A 21,582-nucleotide genomic window follows, 5' to 3' on the forward strand; every position below is an offset into this window, starting at 1 on the left:
TGGCAATAATCAGGACGTAGAGGCACCCTTCATCTGCTTGACTAATATTCATTGATGTGTTCATGTGTTACGCACATACTTCCCCTCTTTGGGCCACTTTCTATCTATAGGAATGGAAATTGATGACAGCGTCTCTGTGCTGTCTGACGTCAGAGATGAGACAGGTGTGAGGGGTGTATAAGAGCTGGGTAATGTGCCTGCGCTGAAGGGGGGACGGATATTGAATTCTGGACTCAGATGCAAGTGGAGGACAGCTGAAAACACCATCCTTTGGCGCGAGCACTCAGTGCTTTAAATTCGAGAACAGCAGAGGTAAAACGCTTTGGCTTTCAAATATATAATTTTATTCATAAACTGGGAATATTACTTCAGATAAATACTGTTTTAGGCATTTTAATGGGTAGAGCTGATTACCACGTGCTTTGTAGATGGTGAAAAAGTGACTTCTGAAAAGACTTGGTAAACAATTCCAAGTGTCTTTTCGTTGTGGTGTCAGTTCCAGCATTATTGCTCGTCTTGGCTGCATTATGATTGAAGTCAGAAGTCGAGTTACGCTTGCTGCATAAAATTGTCAATGTCAGGTTGGCGGCTTTTCTTCTGTGCGAATCCTCATTTAGTTTGGAGTTATTATTCATTTCAGCTAACTTGGAAAGAGAGGATGTGCCACCTGAATCTGCCAGCTCTCCTAATTGCTCTGTCTGTGACTTTAAGCTGCCGGGAAGCTGCACCAATAGAGAGGTTTGTAATTAAAGAAAACTGTTTCTAAAAGCATGAGCAAGTCAGTGTATGAACGGATGTCTTTGAGATAATGCGACATTGATGTGCTTTAATGTGGCATTTTTACCCATGCGATACATTGCTGTGTTTTTTTTATTGTTGCTCAAAGACTAGTTTCTGTGTCTGACGATCTGTCGGCGGGGACTTCAGACAGAGAAGGGTGGATATTGCCAGTGCTGACAAAAACCACACTGCTGGGGCTTAACAGAGCAACGCCACAAATAGACACTTCAAAAATCAAAAGGTAATGGTGCTCGCCACCTTTATTATCTTCAAAAGATAAATGGCAACGTTTTAAGTAGTAAATATCATTTCACACTGTATGCATTTATTACCTGTGCTATCAGTTTAGTCCTCAAATGTAGTGTTCATTTTTTAATTGTATACTTGATGTAAAATGAAAAACCGAGTAGATTCGAAGCTATAATCAATATAAAGTGTTTGGCATCTAAAATCACACCACCAACTCTAGTCAGTTTAACATTTCTTTATATCTCATGTGTTCCGCATCCTTATTGTGTGTGGTCTTTTCTCTTGTTATATGTACAGTTTTTGATGTCCATCTTGATTTTTCATTTTTTACATATGTATTAATCTTTCTCTCTTTCTTTCTTTCCTCCTCCAATTCTTTCTTGCTCCCCTTCCTTTCTTTCTTCCCTTCATTCATTCTGCATGTTGTTGTTTTTCTTCAATGGTTTGGTTCTTTCTTTTTGCTTTGTTATTCTCTCAAGCTCTTTTCTCTTCCTTTCTTCCTTTCAGTCTTGATTTCTGCCTTCTTTCATTCTTTCTTCCTTCTTTTCTTCCTTCCGTTCTCCACCCCCCTTTCTTTCTTCCTTTCTTCCTTTCATTCTTCCTTTCTTTTTTCTTTCCTTCTCTGTCTTTCCTTCATTCATTTAGCATGTTGTATTTTTTTCTTCATTGGGTTGGTTCTTTCTCTTTGCTTCGTTTTTTCAAGTGTTTTTATATATCTCATTTGTGTGTGGTTTTTGCTTTTGGTATATGAACTGTTTTCGATTTCCATACTGTTTTTTCATTTTTTTTACATGTGTATTTATTCTTTCTTTCTTTCTTTCTTCCCTTCCTTCATTTTCTACGTTGTATTTTTCTTCATTGGTTTGGTTCTTTCTCTTTGCTTCGTTTTTCTCTCAAGTTATTTTTCCTTCCTTTCTTTCTTCCGATCTTCCTTTCTGCCTTCTGTTTCAACAATTTGTCATTCCTTTTTTTTATTCACTTCTGGTTGCTCGCTGCTTTGTTTTTTTTCGTTTTCTCATTTGTTTCAATCTTTCTTCTTTGACATCACCCTTTCTATTAGATGCTTTAATCACTTTCTCTTTAGCTTAATATGCTTTTCCTTTTTCTATTGGAGTCCTCTTTCTCTACTACTTTACTTGTATTGCATTGTTATTCTGTACTACTTTCCCCTCGTGTCTCTTTTACCACTGAATCAGAACTTCAGAGGAAGCAATAGCATCATTTTTGCAAAGCACATTCGTAGACATTAACTGTATTACTGCACATTGTATTTATTTGATTACATTACACACATGTAATTAACTTACGTAGTTAATGGATACCGTCCTGCATTCTCTGTAAAGCACTATCCATGTACATGTTCGAGTGGAGATAAAAGCGATTTGGGAATTTAAAGAGACTATTGTGCAGGTATCTGATAAATTATTTGTGCTGTGAATCATCAACATTACTTGAAACGACTTAAATGAGCTTTGTACTAACAAATAAGCACAGTGTGGGTTAGTCAATACTGATGGGTGTTTAAAAGACATCAAGTGTTGCGCTAGTAAAATAAGCCAAGAAAGTAGTGCAGTCCTTTATAAGTTTCCTGCAGAAATGTACAAGTATGCTGACTCTTTGATTCAAAAGCTTGACGATTCAGGCCAGGAGCTTCGTCTCCTGGTGGAGACTGATTAAGTATCTTTGAGCTGGTTAATAGTAACAACTACAAACTACTGTGGTACACCAGTGCAAAAACTGTGGTAGCAAACACTGTAATTAAGCAAGTTATTATCATCAGACACGGGTGAGCTATAATGGGCTAACAGCTTGAGCATATGTTTCCTCTGGGGCATAGATGATAGGATGAAAGAAGACAGGATCTACGTCTTTTGTCAATCTAGGCAAAGAGTTTAATTAAGAATGTGCAACATTAGCGAATTTAGTTAAAATGTCTCACCGTCAGAGCAGCTAACACCTGTTCAAGGTTACAAGCGCTTCCTAGTTTGTGTGCATAAAATGGACAGCTATCGAATCTAACTTCAGTATTATGTCTTTTATTACATTTCGATTAAGAAATATTTATATTCATGCAGTTTCAAGACTTTCTATTCAAAGTGATATGTATGGTACGGCTAGTTATAGATTAAATAGATTAATTGATAATTTTTGGAACTCACCATTTTATAAAGAGCAAAAGTTAAACAGTGTATAGCAATAGTTCATGTGTTATTACATACAGGGCCGGCTTTTGGGCGGGGCGAGCGGTGCGATCACACCGGGACCTCACGGGCGCGCTGTCTTTAGAAATAACTTTCGAAACTTGCGATTTCAAAGAACCTGCTGAAACGCTCCTTGTGCGTTTAGCCTTCAAGAAACAATTACAATGTCAAGATGCCTCTTGAGATTAAAGTCCCTGCTAGAGAGAGAGAGATGAGAGTTTTGCCTAGTGGCAGCTTTGACTCAACATAAAGTTGCATAGAGGGTTAATGTGCCTGCTGCAAAAAAACAGAACTATGAGGCATAATTAAGAAAAGTGGTGCTGCACACAGTACAGCGCCACTTTTCTTGCACCCTTTAGCGCCCCCTGACCCACCATGTGTGGGTCATATTTAAAATACAGCTTACCATGGCGGTAGTTAGTGGATTAACGTCAGAATTTTGTACGCTAGTCCAACGTTTTGCAGGATTATGACGCTAATCTTGCAAAGCACACAGAGGCCCATTTTAACCAACGAAAGCTTCCTTTTAATGCCTGCTCTGAGCAGGCATTAAAAGTGCCTTAAAAAAATGGCGCAAAGAAATTTGACAGATTTCTTTGCGTCATTTATTTGGCCCCTCCTAGCTGGGGATGCCCCCTTTGCATACATTATGCCTGGCACAGGGATAATGTAGCGCAAAGGGTTACAAAGTGCATTGCAGCTCTTTGTAAATATGGCGCAGCGGTTTTGGCCACCTAACGCCACATTAGTGTAAAAAACGACACTAATGTGGCATTAGAATGGCACTAGGGGCTCTTTAATATGTCTCTATGGCAGTGCTTAATTTGTGCTTGTTGTTTCTGGTGCAGAGCAACGCCACTTCTTTTTTAGGGCTGGCGCTTATTTTTCTGCCTCAAGCATTTAGTGGGAAAGATGGAGGAAGAGAAAAATGAAAGAGCGTCAGAATGGGAAACAGCAGAAATCTGCAAGAGTGAGCTGAAGGGTCAGGCAGTACCTGTAAATGTATTGAAGAGGCCCAAGATGGCTTCAGGATTACGCTCCCTTTGTATTCCGTGTTAACACATTTAATTGCAGCCGCCGCATGTTTAAGTGGAGGGCCTTGGGCACCAGCACCTTTTTATTTACAAATTAAGAACTGCCCATTGGGGCATATTTGAAAAATCTGGCGCTGCACCACTTTTCTTTAGCCACCTAGCGCTCCCCTAATGCCACCATTTGTGCGCTGTATTTAAAATTTGGCGCAACATGGCGATAGTTACGGGACTAGTGTCAGAATTGTTGATGCTAGTTCGACGCTTTGCAGGATTAGTGTAAAAAACAATTATGCTAATCCTGCAAGGCACCCAGAGGCCCATTGCAAACAAAAGAAGCCTCCTTTTAACGCCTGCTCTGAGCAGGCTTTAAAAGTGCCAGAAAACAAATACGCAAAGAAATCTGTCAGATTTCTTGCTACATTTTTTTTGGCCCCCCTAACAGGGGAATGCCACCTTTGCATACAATATGCCTGGCACAAGCAGAATGTAGCACAAAGGGATCCAAAGTGGCATGCATGCATTGTAAAAATGGCACTGTGTTTTTGACCCTCTAACGCCACAATAGCATAAAGAAAGATGCAAATGTGTTGTTAGAATGGCGCTAGGGGCTCTTAAATATGCCCCTATATTTTATGTGGCTAGCTGAATGGACTAGTAAAGCCAGCCTTTACCACTGCTGTATAACACATGAATGTATGTTAAAGGGGAGCAATGTAGAGATGAGGGGCATATTCGCTGGGTTGTAGTGAGTGAAACCGAGGAGGTCATGGGATGGGGGGGCACTACAATCAACTGTTTCACAGGGCGCAACCAGTCCTAAAGCCGGCCCTAACTACATAAACCAGAAAAAAAAAAAAACCCGCAATAGAAAACCTTTTTAAAATGTCTAGTGCTTTCAGTATCTTAGTTTGATGCTAAACATGATGAGCTAATGACAATGTCTTAAGAGACCTTGACTTACAAGCACACTGTTAACATTTCAAATGGCCCTCATACAATTTCATTTTATTCCTAATGGCTGCATGCTGAGTAAAACATCCTGTATCCACCACCAAGCATATTCTAATAATAGACCTCAGCTATATACGGTGCATTGTCAATCAAAATGACTTGGCACACATTTTCTTTCTCGAATATATTGTAAAGCTCGTTGTCGAAAATTTCATGCCAGAAGTGAGCATCTTATTAAACTGAAATAAGAAGTCATTTCCCCTAACATTTGTGTTCCTTATGAAGGAATATTCTAAGGGAAAGCAAAGACATGTAACAAAATACCTATGTGTAGACTTTAATACGGAGTGATAACAATCTACCATTAAATGCATATTGCAATTTCACAATCAATATGTCAGGCCTACTGCCTTTATTGTAACTTTTAATTAAAACAATCAAGCCTATCACCTTCATCATTGGCTTGTCATCATAAGCAAATCAGACCTACTGTGTTGATTTAGAATCCTTTTGACAAAGGCAACCATCAGGTGTGCCCCTAATAAAATTACAAATATGTACAAAATTCATAACAATTGTCACAACAATTCAAAATCCTTAGTAATAGATCCTAATAAGGATTAACATGCAAATCACCTTTCCCCATGGTTTCTTCAGGAATGTCATCAGCACCAAAATAGTTGCCTACTACATCTGTGAGATTCCATGTAACAAAACGCCTGTGTATAGGCTTTAGGATAGTGTAATGCCAATACATCCTTAAAGGGTGTTTGCCTTTAACACATACTTTTCACAATCCACAAGGAAGGACTACCTGCTCTATCATAACTTTTTATTATAAATAGATTAGACCTAAGGAATCTGACATACCTTTTCTCAGTCAAATGATAAGGCCTCTACCCTTTACCGTTGGCTTGGCACTGTATAAAATCCAGGCCTACAGAAGTGTGCAGACGTTAGCAAAAGAATGTGCAGAAGCTGGCAAGCATCATGCATTCATTTATAAAATTACATATATGTACAAAATGACAGCCTCTCAATAGGGCTGTATAAGAATGCTCACATTGAAATTCTACTCCTAGGCTTTGTCTGAGTATGTGGCCAACAACATGACCCTTGCCTACAATGGTAACCTGTGAGATTACATGTAAGTAATCAAGTACCTTTCTCTGACCTGAAAACCAATGTGACAAAAATCCACAGTTAGAGGCCTACTGGCTTTGCTACATCCTTCTCAGAATAGATAAGCCAGACGTACTGCCTTTTTAATAACTTTTCATAATAAACATGCTAGACCTATGACATCAGACAAACCTTTTCCCTGCCCACCAATCAACCCTATAGCTGTAATCCATATGAGATATTTTGACACTTGTGGGAAGCCTGCTCTAATAAAAAATCATACACTCAGCAGCAAGGTTATGCTTGTCTCATTTGTATGGTCTGGCTTGTCAGCACAGCCGTTGCCGGACAATTAAGTGAGAACCAGCAGAGAGGACCTTTGACTCTGCCCACATGGTGGGAGCCAGGAATACATGTTTTGATTGGGCAGCCATTGTGTGCTTTCACCAAAAAGCATGTGCCCTTCACACTACTGTGATCATTTTATTTATTTATTTATCTGCTGGAGCTTGAACTTTTAGGGGCACACCCATGACAATGTAATGCTATCAAACTGTCTAAAATAACTAGATAATTTACAATGTTTTTCACTGGTATCAGCTCTGATGGGAGATGGGCACCCTTTATCCCATATAGTAATTTAGTAGAAAAAGTCTTCCCCACTTGAAGCATTGCAGGCTATGCAAACGTTTCCAAACTTTGGGAAGTGAAAAATGTGTAAGCTTTGCAAGGAAATTTAAATGTTACCCACCACTTCTTTAGATTAATGCAGCCCTGAAATGAAATCCTTTGACTGTCGCCTAGATGTAAGTGTTTCACAAGTAGCCTAACTGGCACGCCCTTAGTAGCAGAATGTAACACTCAGATGCTCTGATGTGCACGTGATCATTGTCAGTTCAGGTGACGTTGTTATGCAGGGTGAAAATTTAACCAGACAATAGGTAGGATTTTCTGGGAGCATTAAGATGCACTTCAAATTGTTTTCGTGTGTTATTAAAGTAGTAGCCTTTGTAACCTTTGTCTTTTGTTGGCAGTCAAGTTACCCCCTGTCCAAACAAGGGCCCTCACTCTATTCAGGGTAAAGGAGAATCACACTTAGTTAACTCACGCTCACCCCCTTGGTAGTATGGCACAAGCAGGCAGGCTTAACTTCAGAAGCAATGTGTAAAGTATCTGTACCAGCACACACAGTAATACTGTAAAAACACTACAAAATGACTCATCACAGGTTTAGAAAAATAGCCAATATTTATCTAAACAAAACAAGACCAAACCGACAAAAATCCAACATACACAAGTCAAGTTATGAATTTGTAAAGATTGAACTAAAAAATAGCACTTAGAAACAAATGATTCAATGAGGTGATACCACGGCATTGTGACAGAGTCGTTCTCAATAATCCAATACCAATGGCACCGGTCACGGAGTCATGAAGACCCCCAGGTACAGTACCTTAGTGAAATGTTAAAACAAGCAGGTGCACGGAGTCGGGGAGGCGTCACTGGATCCGAGGTGGTATCGGTTCTGGTGCTGGGGGGTGAAGGAGTGGAGGTGTCACAAAGAGGCGTAGGGTCCTTGCTGCGGAACAGTGGAGGTGAGGCAGCGTTGGCGCAAAGCGTTGAATCCGCACACTTTGGGCAGAGTCGATATCCTGTGGTCACAACGTGGTGCGGCGACTTCTATGGAGTCACGGACTTCGGTGTGGCTGCAGCGGCATCAGGCCAGTGGGGTCATTGCACTCCAGCGAGGACCACGGCTTCGGTTGCAGGAGGTGTCATGGGATTCGACAGCGCCATCGGTCCGGAATCGTCCGAAGTTGGTTTCCTTGGTTTTTCCACCAGCATCTCCTTTCAAGGGCCCAGGGACTGATTAGGTTGCCACTTGGCAGGGCAGGAGTGTCAGCAGAGAGTCCAGGTGCTGGCAGGGGAAGTCTTTGATGGCCCTGAGAATTCAGAACAGGAGGCAAGCTCAGTCTAAGCCCTTGGAGATTCTTCTCAAGCAGGGATATACCACAAAGTCCAGTCTTTGTCCCCTTTCACAGGTAGAAGCAGCAACTGCAGGATATCCCAACAAGTCACAGCCAATGGCAGGGGCAGCACTTCTTCTCTGCTCTTCAGCTTGTCTCCTTGGCAGAGGTTCCTCTTGAATCCAGAAGTGATCTAATTTTCAGAGGTTTTGGGTCCAGTACTAATACCCCTTTCTGCCTTTGAAGTAGGTAAACTTCAAAGAAAAGTCTCTTTTGTTTTTAAGATGCGGCCTTGCCCAGGCCAGGCCCCAGACACACACCAGGGGGTTGAACACTGCATTGTGTGAGGACAGGCACAGCCCTTTCAAGTGTAAGTGACCACTCCTCCCCTCTCCTCCAGCTCAGGTGGCTCATCAGGATATGCAGGCTACACCCCAGTTCACTTTGTGTCACTGTCTAGAGGAGAGGTGCAAACAGCCCAACTGTCAAACTGACCCAGACAGGGAATCCACAGGCAGGCAGAGTCACAGAATGGTTTAAGCAAGAAAATGTCCACTTTCTAAAAGTAGCATTTTCAAACACACAATCTAAAAACAAACTTTACTAAAAGATGTATTTTTAAACTGTGAGTTCGGAGACCCTAAACTCCAAATTCCTATCTGCTCCCAAATGGAATCTGCGTTTAAAAATAATGCTTAAAGGCAGCCCCCATTTTATCCTGTGAGAGAGATAGGCCTTGTAACAGTGAAAAATTAATTTGGCAGTATTTCACTGTTAGAACATATAAAACACAAACACATTAGTATATGTCCTACTTAAAATATGCACTGCACCCTGCCCATGGGGCTACCTAGGGCATAACTTAGGGGTGTCTTACATGTAAAGAAGGGACGGCTTAGGCCTGGCAAGTGAGTACACTTGCCAAGTTGAACTGTCAGTTTAAAACTGATCACACAGACACTGTAGTGGGTGGTCTGAGCCATGTTTACAGGGCTGCTCATGTGGGTGGAACAACCAGTGCTGCAGGCCACTAGTAGCATTTGATTTACAGGCCCTGGGCACCTCTAGTGCACTGTACTAGGGACTTATTAGTAAATCAAATATGTCAACCATGGAAAGCCAATTACATATACATTTTACATAGCAGCACTTGCACTTTAGCACTGATTAGCAGTGGTAGAGCGCCCAGAGTATCAAAAACAGCAAAAACAGAGTCCAGCACACACCAACAACCTGGGAAACAGAGTCAAAAAGTTAAGAGAGACAACGCCAAGGTTGCCAAGTCTAACAGTAGTAGAAACGGTTTGATGGATACAGTTCTTGTTTGCTTGTTGTAGCTTTTCATATTAGCAAAACAGCTAACAAACCAGACCTAACATATTAACTGATAGACAGGTGATTTGCTCAGTTATTAAAAGGTGTAAATTAGCTATTGTGAAATGAATGAGATCAAGGCCTTCTTATTATGGTTATTTTTTAGTGAAATAAGTTCTTTTCTAGATGATGTAAGGTGCAATGGGTGTTGTTCAGGATTTATGAAACAGATGGTCTAAATCAGGACGCTCCAACCTTTTCACTAATGAGAGCTACATTTGTTCCACAAAATCATCCCAAAACACCAAAATTATCAGTTTTGTACACTCGAGACAAGAGTTCTTTAGTGGGTACCCTGTGCAAGATAATCAGCTGTGATCACCTTAGTACAAGATTGCCTACAGAAATGTAAAAATTGCTTAGTCAGTTTGGAATACCTTTACAAGCGCAATACATAGCAGCCATATCTGCAATGTCTCCTATCACAAAGGGAATAATGTTAGTAGTAAGTCTCCCAATACTGCATGATTTATCAAATATCAGCTTTAAGTATATTTTTGAAATTATGGGTTCCAGAAATATACACATTTTCACGTGAAGTACACACTTTTCAATGTTGTTATACACATATTAATTCAACCAAGCAAATGTTTCTCATTTTGTATGCTCAGCTGCACACAGGCGAGCTACTCACAGGTAACGGAAGTGCTACCAGTAGCTCACGAGCTACTGGTTAGCCTGTTCTAAATGTTACTCTGACGTGTTTCCTTAGTAGTTTACAACGCAAGATTTATTTTGTAGACTTTAACAAAAGTAGTTCTATGGATACAATCACATTTAATCAAATCAACAAGTTAATAATTCTGATAACACAGACTAAGAGCCCAAATTAAAAGTAGGTCAAAAATATGTGCAGAAATTCTGAGTATCTGGACTGTCCATTACCACCCATGATTTCCATAGATTTATCCACCTGTTATGAGTTAAAGACCATGGGATGATTTAATACTGTGTGGATCAAGATTTAACTTGCTGAATTCCTTGCTGAATTATCAATTCAGTTGCGTTTAATGGAGACATTTGCCACAGGCTCTAAACAGATGGTGAGTGCCTCAGGGGCAGTCTGTGCAGGACATAGGTGATTGAGGTGTGAATGATGAGTGAGGCAAGGGCAGATGGTAGCATTATATGCTTTCCGGTGCCTTGACTCCAATGCAGCCCATTCCCAAAGTGATTTTATAAGCAGAATTTGAAGTTGGCAAACTTCTGGGTGCAGGAACACCATCAGATTTATAAATAAGTGGAGTGGATTTCCACCCAGGAATGCCTCTCAACTCGTAATCAGTCCTTAAAACTTGCACCTGTGGCATGCTGCCTCAAGAATCCTTGGTTGGTGAGAGGTAATCATACTCCTCGACCAAGAGCACAGATAGAAATTTTGTGGGTTGTATTTAAGTTTTCACTGTGGGAGTCATGCACAATGATGGTGAAATGTATGTAATAATGGCAATCACATAGTTGTTGTAATGAAATGTGACTTGCAGTTTTTTTGTAGCCTTTCAAAATCTGAAGGTGAATTTTTAAGCAAGATTTTAAGAATTGACGCAAATCATATTTAATCCGTATCCCTTTTTGAAGTGATGAGCAGCATTTTCAAATGTACCCTCTTACTAAAAAAGAAAGTGCTACTCAAGCAAGTTATATAATGTTGGGGGTTTCAGTAACTTGTTTAGAAACAGACACAGGTTCTCTTTTCTAATTGAGAATACTTCATTGGCCCTTGAGGAAATGTCCATATTACTTACCTGTCACTTTCATTAATCTCACTCCTACTTTTCCCATTTATCATTGATGAAGTGAATCCCTCCAAGACTCAGGAAATCTTCAAAGAGAGCTGCCATACTTGTCCCAGCTGGATAGCTAAAATGGCTGACATGCTGAATTACTCCTGGCTTACCCAAGCCAGATCGCAGGTCAGACCAGTCATGGAATAGTGGCTGATTTGTTATCACTGGAATGAACTTGCCCTCACCATGAACAGTTTTTTTTGTCAAAAATTTTACTACAAATATTACATAGATATTATTAATGATGTTATCAAAGATATCATGAGTGCAGCAGTATGTGGAGTAATTAGCAGTGCATGGTGAGGGCAAGAGTGATAGTTGTCTTAACGCATGAGTTATAGTTACTTGACATCATTCTAACCAGGTGAATTTCTATGGTTTTGTATGCTTACAATGTGAGCCTAGCTATAAAGTTTCTGTAACCTTTGTTTTTTTCAGTGAATTTCTATGTTTTGTAACGTATCAAAATTGTCAGTACTATATGTAAATCCAACCACCCCCACACACAGCCTTTGGCCGTATGCGGTGACAGTTGGCCGACTCCCCTAACCACCTAACCCTGAGAGAGAGAGAGAGAGAGAGAGAGAGAGAGAGAGTGAGAGATTAAATGGGAGATAGTGATTTAGGCTTAGATGAATGACATACTTAGAATGAGATTTTTCTGAATAAATTAAAAATACATGTTTTTGTTAATTAAAAAGAGTGTGATCACCCTTCATTATGTAACTCAAATACTTCTAGCTGAAAAATGACTAAAGCAGTAATAACCACATACTCTCCTAGACTAGAACCCTTAACCGTTAGTGTGCATGCCTGAGACATTGCCTACTAGGCCAGAGGTGTCTTATTATGTGCAATGACCAGACTTAGCTAAGACATTCAAAACACAGATTTTGAGGAACAAAAACTTAAATGTTCCATCACTAGGGTTGTTTAACAATGAAAACACTAGAAAATAAAGAGACACACTGCCAAGCAACATTAGGATTTGAACCTTCAGCCTATTAAGTAAGAGCACAAGACCTTGACCATTAGGCCAGAATTGACTCTGTTCTGCTCTGCATCCAAAATTAAGTATAACATTTGTACCCTACATCTTGCTAGTCTGACTCTGTTAATTGATTGTATGGGGATTGCAATGATAATCTCTCTTTCTCTCTTCCATCCATTATGGGATGAAAGAGAGAGAGAGAGAGAGAGAGAGAGAGAGAGACAAGACCGCAAGGGAGCCTCAAAGCTAAACCCCTCTGAAGAACTATAATGATAGTGAAACACATGTCAGGGGTTGCTTTTACTCATTCCAAGTTGGCTTAGATGGTATTTTAACAGTTTAAAGGTGTAGTACTGTGCCTGGAGTAGTGAATGGCTTTTGTCATTTTACAGCTCAGCAAGATGGCACTGGCTCAATCCTATGCTTAAAGATTTTGGTGTACAAATGGCAAAAGACGTTGCCCCATCTAGCTCAGGGCAGCGAGCACTGTGCTGATCCTATGCCTAAAAACTTTGCTACATAAACAGATATTTGAGGTGAGCACATCTAGAGTGTCATTGGTGTTGCAGGGTGCTCCTTAGTGGAAATGCTCTCCACCTAAACATGGGAACTTCCCAAAGTTCTTTCTTCTTTTTTGCATATTTGATGCGTCACTCTAGCCTTGAAAGGGCTTGGTTTTTATACATATATATATATCACATACTTTTAATGACTTCCTCCCCATTTTACTGCTTCTCATACTCCTACCCTTGCTCTAATTTGTATTCTTTAAACAGCTTACTCCCAATTCGATGTAATCCTACTCTTCTCCTAGTTGCCTGCTGTTACTCCTACATATGCCTACACTAACTCTTACTTTTTATTTACTTCTACTTATCTTACTCCTCTCTACTTGTATTTCACTCGAGTACATATCCATACACCTGCAAACAAACAAGCATTCATCCATCTACCCACTCTTACAACCATCTTACTGTGCAACCACACCCATCTATTTATTGTATGCACCCAGTGCCATCCAATCATCAATTCATCCTTGTACATAACCACAGAGTTTTGAATCTTGCCATGCATCCAAGTAATATCCACTCTATTTTGCATGTGCCTGTATATGTTGTCTGACTTTATGTATATCTATATATGTTTACGTTCTGCATTACTCCTCATCACACAGAAGCACACAGCCGTTACACCACATATGTCTAAAGCAAGACAGAACAATTTGCTTACAGGAACCAGAACATGCAATAACCATAATTTCCTAAATTAAAAGAAAAAGCTAATAAAGCATGTGTGCATAAATTTTTTGAAATCCATTTATAATTGGATTCAATTGTACATAACATTGTGGCTCGGATTTACTTGAGCAGTGATAGCACTCCTAGAAGCCCTACTCAAATCTTATTTTACTAATCAGTCATTTTGCTGGTTTGTGAAGTTCTAGGAAATACCTTCAAAATATCTTCGAGTCTGTTGGAGATTTTGAAAAACAATATATCCAGCAAGATGCTGAACTGAATAAACACGCTCTGAAATATTTATTTTGCACCACTTACTACCTTAAAACAAATATAAAACATTATTGATGAGATAAGGGATGCCACTGGTATATTGGAATTCCTGTGGTGTTTCAATATCATTCAGTGAGAAAGATTTTTAATTACTGTATATAAAATTGGCATTGAACTGTAGTTGAGAATGAGGTTGAGACTATGCGGTGAGAGAAAGACTACATTTATATAGATTAAAATGCCACAAACAGGAATTCCAGCCAGGATGGCTCTAACTGTGTAGAACATGTTGAAGCTCCCTAATAACTTCAGCTTTCTGGCCACGGTCCTTGCCAATCCAGGCAACTAGCACAGAAAATTAGAAGAGGAGACTGACAGGGTACTCTTTGGAGGCATGAGGAGCTCAGCTTGTCTCTGTGAGAGTCTATTCCCTGAAGTATGAGTACAGAGCAAGATAAGGCAAGATGGCACGCTGGACACGGTGTTGGTGCTGTGGCCCATGATGCAGAAGATATGCACCACTGTCCTATCTCTACATGAAGACTTTGGTGCTGCTAAGCGAGGGGTACATAAGAGCAGAACTAAACACTTGGCCACTCACTTCATCTCCCCTAGCCCACACAGGCCCAAACACAGATCCAGCCATATATATAAGCAAGTTGCAGGAAGGAAGATGGGAAGTAGGGGAGAGAGATAACCAGCAGTTGCACATTGGGAAAATTAAAGCGACTTCCAGGAGAACATTGAATGTGTCAGCCAACTTGCAAAGGTGGAATGGGAGTGCACATTCCAAACTAGCAGTGATTTGTGGATAGCAATAGGAAATGCCATTGCATTGCGCACCTGAGAGACACGGAGCAAGATTAGCAGAGTCCAGAATGCTGCAGAAAATGTAAGAGTAAAGAGACACGGGTCCTGGAGGCAGTGGGAGGTGGGAAGCAAGGTTCAACCAAGAGGACCAGTCATAACCCAGAACTGGCAAACGGAGAGGGTAGTTGAACCATGTGCACAGAGTCACAAGCTTGCGATTGGGGAGAAAGTGAGACTATTGGATCCTAGTGTGCTGCAAATTGTGCCCTTGGTACTGAAAATTGGCCACATCTTAAACAAACAGTTTTGCAAAATGTCATCCTATGACTACTCTTTAGAATGGTGGTGAGAGGACTAAGGTGTCAGGTGGGGCTGCAGCTGCTCCTCCTTGAGCCCACAGTGGAGCCAACTATATGTAGTGCTAGCACGCCCATGCATGCCACAACCACATAAAAAACAGAAGCAGGGCCGTGCCCTTGAATTTCTGTAGCACCAAGGGCAAGAAGTCCTGCCTAATTTTATGGTGTAAAAAGCTGCACACACACTCAATGCAGTTCAGCTCAAGCTATGCCTTGAAACCCCTTATGGGCAATTTAAGCGCCTTCAGGGCAGATCTAAACAAAAGGATTAAAAGCGGGCATACAATATATAAACCAATGCCTCAAAATCACTTAAAGCCAACTCAGAAGAAATGGTGAATCAGACTAGATAGATACTCCACACGCCAGTGATTCATCTCAAAAGAAATAAAAAGCATACCAGGTCACTTATTGATAAGAATGAAGATCCTGAGAATAGACCATGGGGTTGGAAATATCAGGGTCAGGGGCCTTAAAGAGGGAGCAGAAGATGTTGAAATCTACAATTGCTTTGGGAAACTCTTTAGGATTGTCCTGAAGGAGGAAATTGACATACAGTATGCAATAAAAAGTATTTTCAGAGTGGGTGGGAAGTCTGGAAACCCCAACACTAGGCCCAGAGACATAGAGAAGAAAATGCACAGCTGAATTATCAGGGAGACAAACAATATTACAAGTTTTGAGTACAAAGACACCTGAGTATCTTTCTTTCAGTATCTCTTTGTGACAACACTTTAGCACAGTTGAGAGTTGAGGCAGGTCATGCAAGAACTACTGGACAAGACCACATGCTATAGGTGGCTGCACCACATTGGCCTAGAATTCACATAGGCAAAGAAGTCACAATCACAAGCTTGGAGGAAGGTCAGTCACTCATGCACTTGAGGTAAGATTCCCGTCATTCTGATACCTCAGTAGTTGCACCTTGATTAAACAGTGGCAGATTCGATTGGAATCTTGAACCCAGGTCTTCGTTACAATAAGAGAAGCAAGGACTATGATGTGTTTGACTGAAGCTTGCCAGTTTGCAGGGGGCACTGAGGCTGTTGATGAATCAGGCAGTGGAGGGCACATCCCTATGGCACCTGCTCTACTGAACATGATGCTGGAGATTAGGCATGGAGTAGCGATTATGAGTCGACTGATCTTGTTCCCATTTCAAAAAATGCACATTAATTATCAGCCACACTTCTCACCTGCAACATTAAGGAACTCCTTCAAAAATTAGGAAATGCGGGGATGCATGACACTTTCAGACCATTTACTTCAGGCTATCTTCAAATCATTTATCAAATGTAAAAGACGTTTAGGATTCCATAATTAGACTGCAATATGTACAACTCCACCTGCAAATAAAGAAGCCACAACCAGACAAATCACCAAATTCAATATGCACATAAGGAAAGACAATGGTGCTTCATGGCTAGTTTTGAACATTTACAAAATCTTACAGGATGCCCAAGCAGCCTGCACATAGCCATACGAGGACAGTTGAGTTGTATCCTTGACCAGGTAGCCAGGGGTGAAGACCCCAGTGTTGGTGGGGGGGGGGGGGGGGGGAATGAGTGTGAGAGCTTAAACATTTTATTTCCTTTCCATTTTGTTTTTCTGGTTTATCTACTTTTTCTAATGTCTTGCCAGGCACTTGGATGTAGATGAAGGCTATATATAACGTAACTCTTGAACAAACATATTCGATCATAAAATGCAACAATTAGGTTTTTTATACATTATTAAAACACAATTCATTGGTACCGTAAATTTGTAATTAAGGTGTTATATAAACAATCAATATGTAACACTAGAATGCTTGAACCAATGCAATTACAAATGGCAGTCCCACCAAGAGGGTAAGGCAATGCATTAGATCACAGCCGGCTGTATCCTTGGTCTGTAAAATAAAGGGGGCGGTCACATCCCTTCCAGTATGGTTCCATCTAGCTCGGAAAAGAAAATACAAACGTATCCATCTCCTCGATTTATAGTGATGCTTATTCTTGTGGGACTCACAGTCGCTCATTATTAGTGTTGCCTAGTCAATCTCCTCGGTACCAGATGATATGAGTAGATGTAGTAGTGAGTTGTGACCGTGGTCTACAAGATCTGTAAAGGCTGTCAGTGAGCATTGTTTGTGCTCTCCCTTGCTTTGTTAAATGCCGTGTGATGAAGCTAATTTCGAGTAAGGTGAAGAAAGTTAAGCTGCAACCAATCCCTGACATGGGCAGTTTCAGCATTTAGGGCCCTTTGCTCAGCTGCTAACCTTGACAACCCGAATTTCACATCCTGGCCCTTTCCAAATGTATTACGTAAATTGCTCACACTTTAGACATTTTCTGTTAATCGTGAGTAATTCCCAGTTCTGTTGCTTTAATCGAGTACATTGACAACTATCAGAGTTCAAATGTGTATTCACCACTGTCACTGTATGAAAGCCATTCTTTACAGATCTTCTCTAACAATAGCTCTGTTTGTGACTAATCTTAACCATTATATCAGATCTCGGGATTCTGTGAAATGTATCCTGCTCCTGTCATTAAAGTTTATAAAAGCACGCTTACAGCATAGCGAGGTAGGTGGAAGGAACGTGATAATTAGCATATTAATGCTGCTAATAACTGATTTCATCCAGTGATGCTTATTACATTGACAGGAGGCATGGCAAATAGAAATATATCTTTGGCCTAAATACAGCTGTGTTTTTTTTTCTTTAAATCAACAGCCGCCGGATGGAGAAAAGGAAATGCAATACTGCTACGTGTGTGACGCAACGTCTGGCCGATTATTTAGTGAGATCAGGGAACAACATTGGAACTATTTATTCTCCCACCAATGTCGGTTCATATACGTATGGCAAGCGCGATGGAGTCGGACTTTTAAGCCGAGAGCCTGTCACCTATGTCCAATTTTAATGTGGAATGTTGCTGACACCTCTAAGTTCTCATTAGAATTTTTCTTCCCTCGAGCTTATGTATAAAGAAATCTTTGTGTTTTTAACGGTACATATTTTTATGAGTGCCTTGTTTTCTTTGTCACTATATGTATGTATGAAGGTTATGTTTCATGTGCACTTTGCCACAGAAGGTCACACGCACTGCCCATTGTTCCGAAAGGTCCAGTGGGATTTACTGAAAAAATAATCTTATAAAAAAGCAATTCTACAAAATAAAAACAGGTTATTGCTGCATTTTTTATTAAATACATTGAAAAGGCATTGGTCTGTTGTATGTGTCTTTGGGATACATTTCCAAAAATACGTTTAAGGAAGTCTTCAGGATTAAACGTTCACATGGTTTAGTTAATGTAGTGATTTGCCAAAATGTTTGAATGAGGATGAGCAATGGCTTAGGCAAACATGACAAGACTGTAATGTTATTTCATAATTTGCTGAAGTACCAATAAAAACTCAGTGAATGGTCTACAATTACTATTAAAAAATGCTGTGGTTTAACTGACTCAGTGGGCACTTTAAATATCTGCATTTTATCCCCGAAAAGTACGGTAGCCCATGAATGTTCAAGGATCAATTGTGGATTGGGAACCCCTCCACGGCTTTAGCATGGTTTCCAAACCGTGCACAGATGTCTGCATTTTTAACATTTTGTTAATTATTGTCAGACCCTGAGAGGGATAGTAGGCCCCTGCAAGCAGTACACCATTTTACGTTTCTTTAATTTATGCTCTACTTTATGGTTTAAATCTGTTTGATTAGGTTTTTAAAAGGAGAACAGACCTTACAAATCCGCTCTCACCTACATCTATGGGTGGGTGTGGCAAAGGAAACAGGTTTCTGCAGAAAATGGATGGGGGTAGTAGGTAAAGGGAAAGGAGCAAGGCAGAGCAATGGTTACCACATGGGAAAGGAGTTCGACATCACTTAGGGCCATACGTACAAACACATTTTCCCATAGACACAGAATGGGTAAAACCCTTTGCTACATCTGGCCCTTAAAACGTTAGTTCACAATACATCATCCGCTGCAGACTGAGTGTGGTTATCAGGAAGCGGTAGTAGGTCTCCCAGCTGTGTGAGACAGAGAGCTTGCGAATACCTTGGACAGGAAAGTTCTTGAAATTCCTGGGAAAGGAAATGTATACACAGCCCCCACGTCTTGTCAGATTGGGGAAGTTTATGTTGAGTCACAGCAGTTAACTTGTCCATACCCAGAAGACCCCAAAGCTTCAACAGCCATTCAAGTTTTGTGGGGACGGAGTCTGTGCCCCATTTGCCAATATGGTTTGTGTAGCTGCACCAAGCCAAGAGTGATAACTCGCCCTCTTGCCGAGTGCAATGGGTATGTTAGTGCATTTGGGAGACCCAGGAGTATGTAGCTGGAGAATCCCTGAAGGTCCATGTCACACGTCTGGTTAATATCTGTCAAAACCTCAAACCAAATGTTTTGCAATTTGGACAGGACCAGAGCATGTCCTCTAGTTTCTCAGTGTGTTAACAGTTTGCGCCAACAATTTCCTGACCCTCTTGGCTTCCACCTAATCAGCCTATCAGGTGTATATTGCCAATAATGCACCACTTTTAATAACATTACTTTGCCACTGGCACTACAGGCCGATGTACATGTCCAGTGTAGAAAGTCTGCCCATTCTCTTGGGGTAAAGGGATAGCTGATCTCTTGCTCCCAGAGCTTCTGCACCAAGGAGGCAGCCTTGTGTGGTGGTTTGTTCAGGAATGTGTAAATGTTAGAAAGGATACTTTGATTTGTATACCGGCTGAAGAGCCATCACTCGAAAGGTATGAGTGGGTGACTCGCATATGGTTGCACACGGTGTTGCATAAGCCAGTGTTGTATGGTGTGATACTACCATTGAGCACTCAAAGGGATGCCTTAGTCTAATTGGAGCTGAGTGAAATCCACGATACCATTCTGATCAAAAAGATCCTTGATTCTTTTTCAATTGGTAGTTCGCCATTGCAGAAATAAAGTGTGCTGCAGGGTCATGGGGAACTCAGGGTTCACTGTGAGCAGTGGGGAAATATAGAACCCCCACTGGCTTATGTGGTTATGGAGCCAGAGTATCTTCCAGATCTGGATCATGGCTACTACCTGATCAATAAAGCACCAGTGTTTCTTGGTCGTGGGCTGTGAGGAGTCTACTATGTATAGGAGTTGTGCAGCTTGGTAATTGTGCGTTAAGTGTGGGACCCCTTAGGCCCCCCTCTGTCATTGGTTGTAGGTTTGCTTTCACGCGGTGCGGACTTTCTTCCCTCCCTAGATATAACTTTCGATTTGGTTCTGAACGTTGTCTGAACTGTGTGGGGGAGGTTGGAGTGGTGGTGTTTGCATCACATACAGTACTTTGGGAAGGAGGGACATTTTAACCACAGCCAGTTGCCCAAACCAGGAGATAGTACCCCCTGTCCAGGTCTGCAAGTCCAACCAGGTTATGGAGAGGAGTGTCACATTGTTGCGTTGGGCCATCTTCTCTAGCGTGGAGTGAATTTGTAGCCCCAGGTATTGGAGTCCCCGCATAGTCCACTCAAAACGGAATTGTTGGGCAAGGTGGTGTTGATATGCCTGTGGGAGTGGGAGTTTCAGAATCTGTGTCTTCTGAAGGTTAACTTCAAACCCTCAGTTTCCCAAACTCCTCTACCTCCGAAAGTAATGGTGGGAGTGACCCAGAGGGCTTTGTGAGAGTGGGCATGACATCTTCTGGTTAGATGGCCAATTTATGCTCCCTGCCTCCCATAGCAATGTCCGTTATCTGTGGGTTGTTCCGTATCCTCTCAGCTGATGGCTCCATGTATAAAACAAAAAGGAGTGGAGACATGGGGCAGCCCAGTCTCGTGCCACTTGCTATATCAAAGGGTTGTGACAACACTCCATTCACCCTAACCTGGGCCGTCGGTTTAGTGTAATTGCACCATACCCATTGCTGGAAGCGAGGTCCAAGACCAAACTTGGCTAATACTAATCAACAATATGGCCAGTGTACACCATCAAATGCCTTTTCGGTGTCCACTGAGAGTTGAATGGCCAGTGTATGTGAGAGGTAAACGTTTTCTATGAGGTGACAGATGCGTTTCTTGATGTTCCTGCAGCTCCTTTCCAGTATAAAGCCTGCTTGGACAGGGTTTATCAAGCTCTGCATACAGGGGGTTAGTCAGGCTGATAGCACATGGGTAAAGATGTTAGTGTCTACGTTCAATAATGTTATGGGATGGTAAGATGCACAAAGAGTTGGGTCCTTCCCAGGTTTGGGAATCACAGTGATGGTGGCATTTCTGATCATATCTGTTAGAGACCCTGATGAACTAAAGGAAATGTACAATTGAGCCAGTATGGGAGGTAGTAATGGGGCAAAATGTTTGTAGAAGTCAGATGGGGAACCATCCTGGTCAGGTGCCTTGCCCAATTGTAGTCTGTCAATAGCCGCTAAGATCTCGCCAGCATGAATATTTCCCTCCATGTAAGCAGAGTCACTTTAGTTAT

The 21,582-nt window shown here is 41.2% G+C and overlaps 1 protein-coding gene across 1 annotated transcript; it reads left to right on the forward strand.

Annotated features, from left to right (window-relative positions):
* Nucleotides 1–208: 208 nt before the first annotated feature.
* Nucleotides 209–18,526, forward strand: IAPP (islet amyloid polypeptide). Its single transcript, XM_069230057.1, has 4 exons — nt 209–312; nt 641–738; nt 887–1,021; nt 17,856–18,526. Exons 2-4 carry the CDS (start codon nt 659–661, stop codon nt 18,043–18,045), a joined length of 405 nt encoding a protein of 134 aa, XP_069086158.1. The 5' UTR covers nt 209–312; nt 641–658; the 3' UTR covers nt 18,046–18,526.
* The last annotated feature ends 3,056 nt before the right edge of the window (nt 18,527–21,582 follow it).

Source organism: Pleurodeles waltl, chromosome 4_1, assembly GCF_031143425.1.
Source record: "Pleurodeles waltl isolate 20211129_DDA chromosome 4_1, aPleWal1.hap1.20221129, whole genome shotgun sequence".
Lineage (NCBI taxonomy): Eukaryota > Metazoa > Chordata > Amphibia > Caudata > Salamandridae > Pleurodeles > Pleurodeles waltl.

Coding starts and splice junctions, on each gene's coding strand:
- IAPP (XM_069230057.1), top strand. CDS start 659: ATGTGCCACCTGAATCTGCCAGCTCTCCTAATTGCTCTGTCTGTGACT. Junction 739..886: donor GAAGCTGCACCAATAGAGAG/GTTTGTAATTAA, acceptor TGTTGCTCAAAG/ACTAGTTTCTGTGTCTGACG. Junction 1,022..17,855: donor GACACTTCAAAAATCAAAAG/GTAATGGTGCTC, acceptor TTAAATCAACAG/CCGCCGGATGGAGAAAAGGA.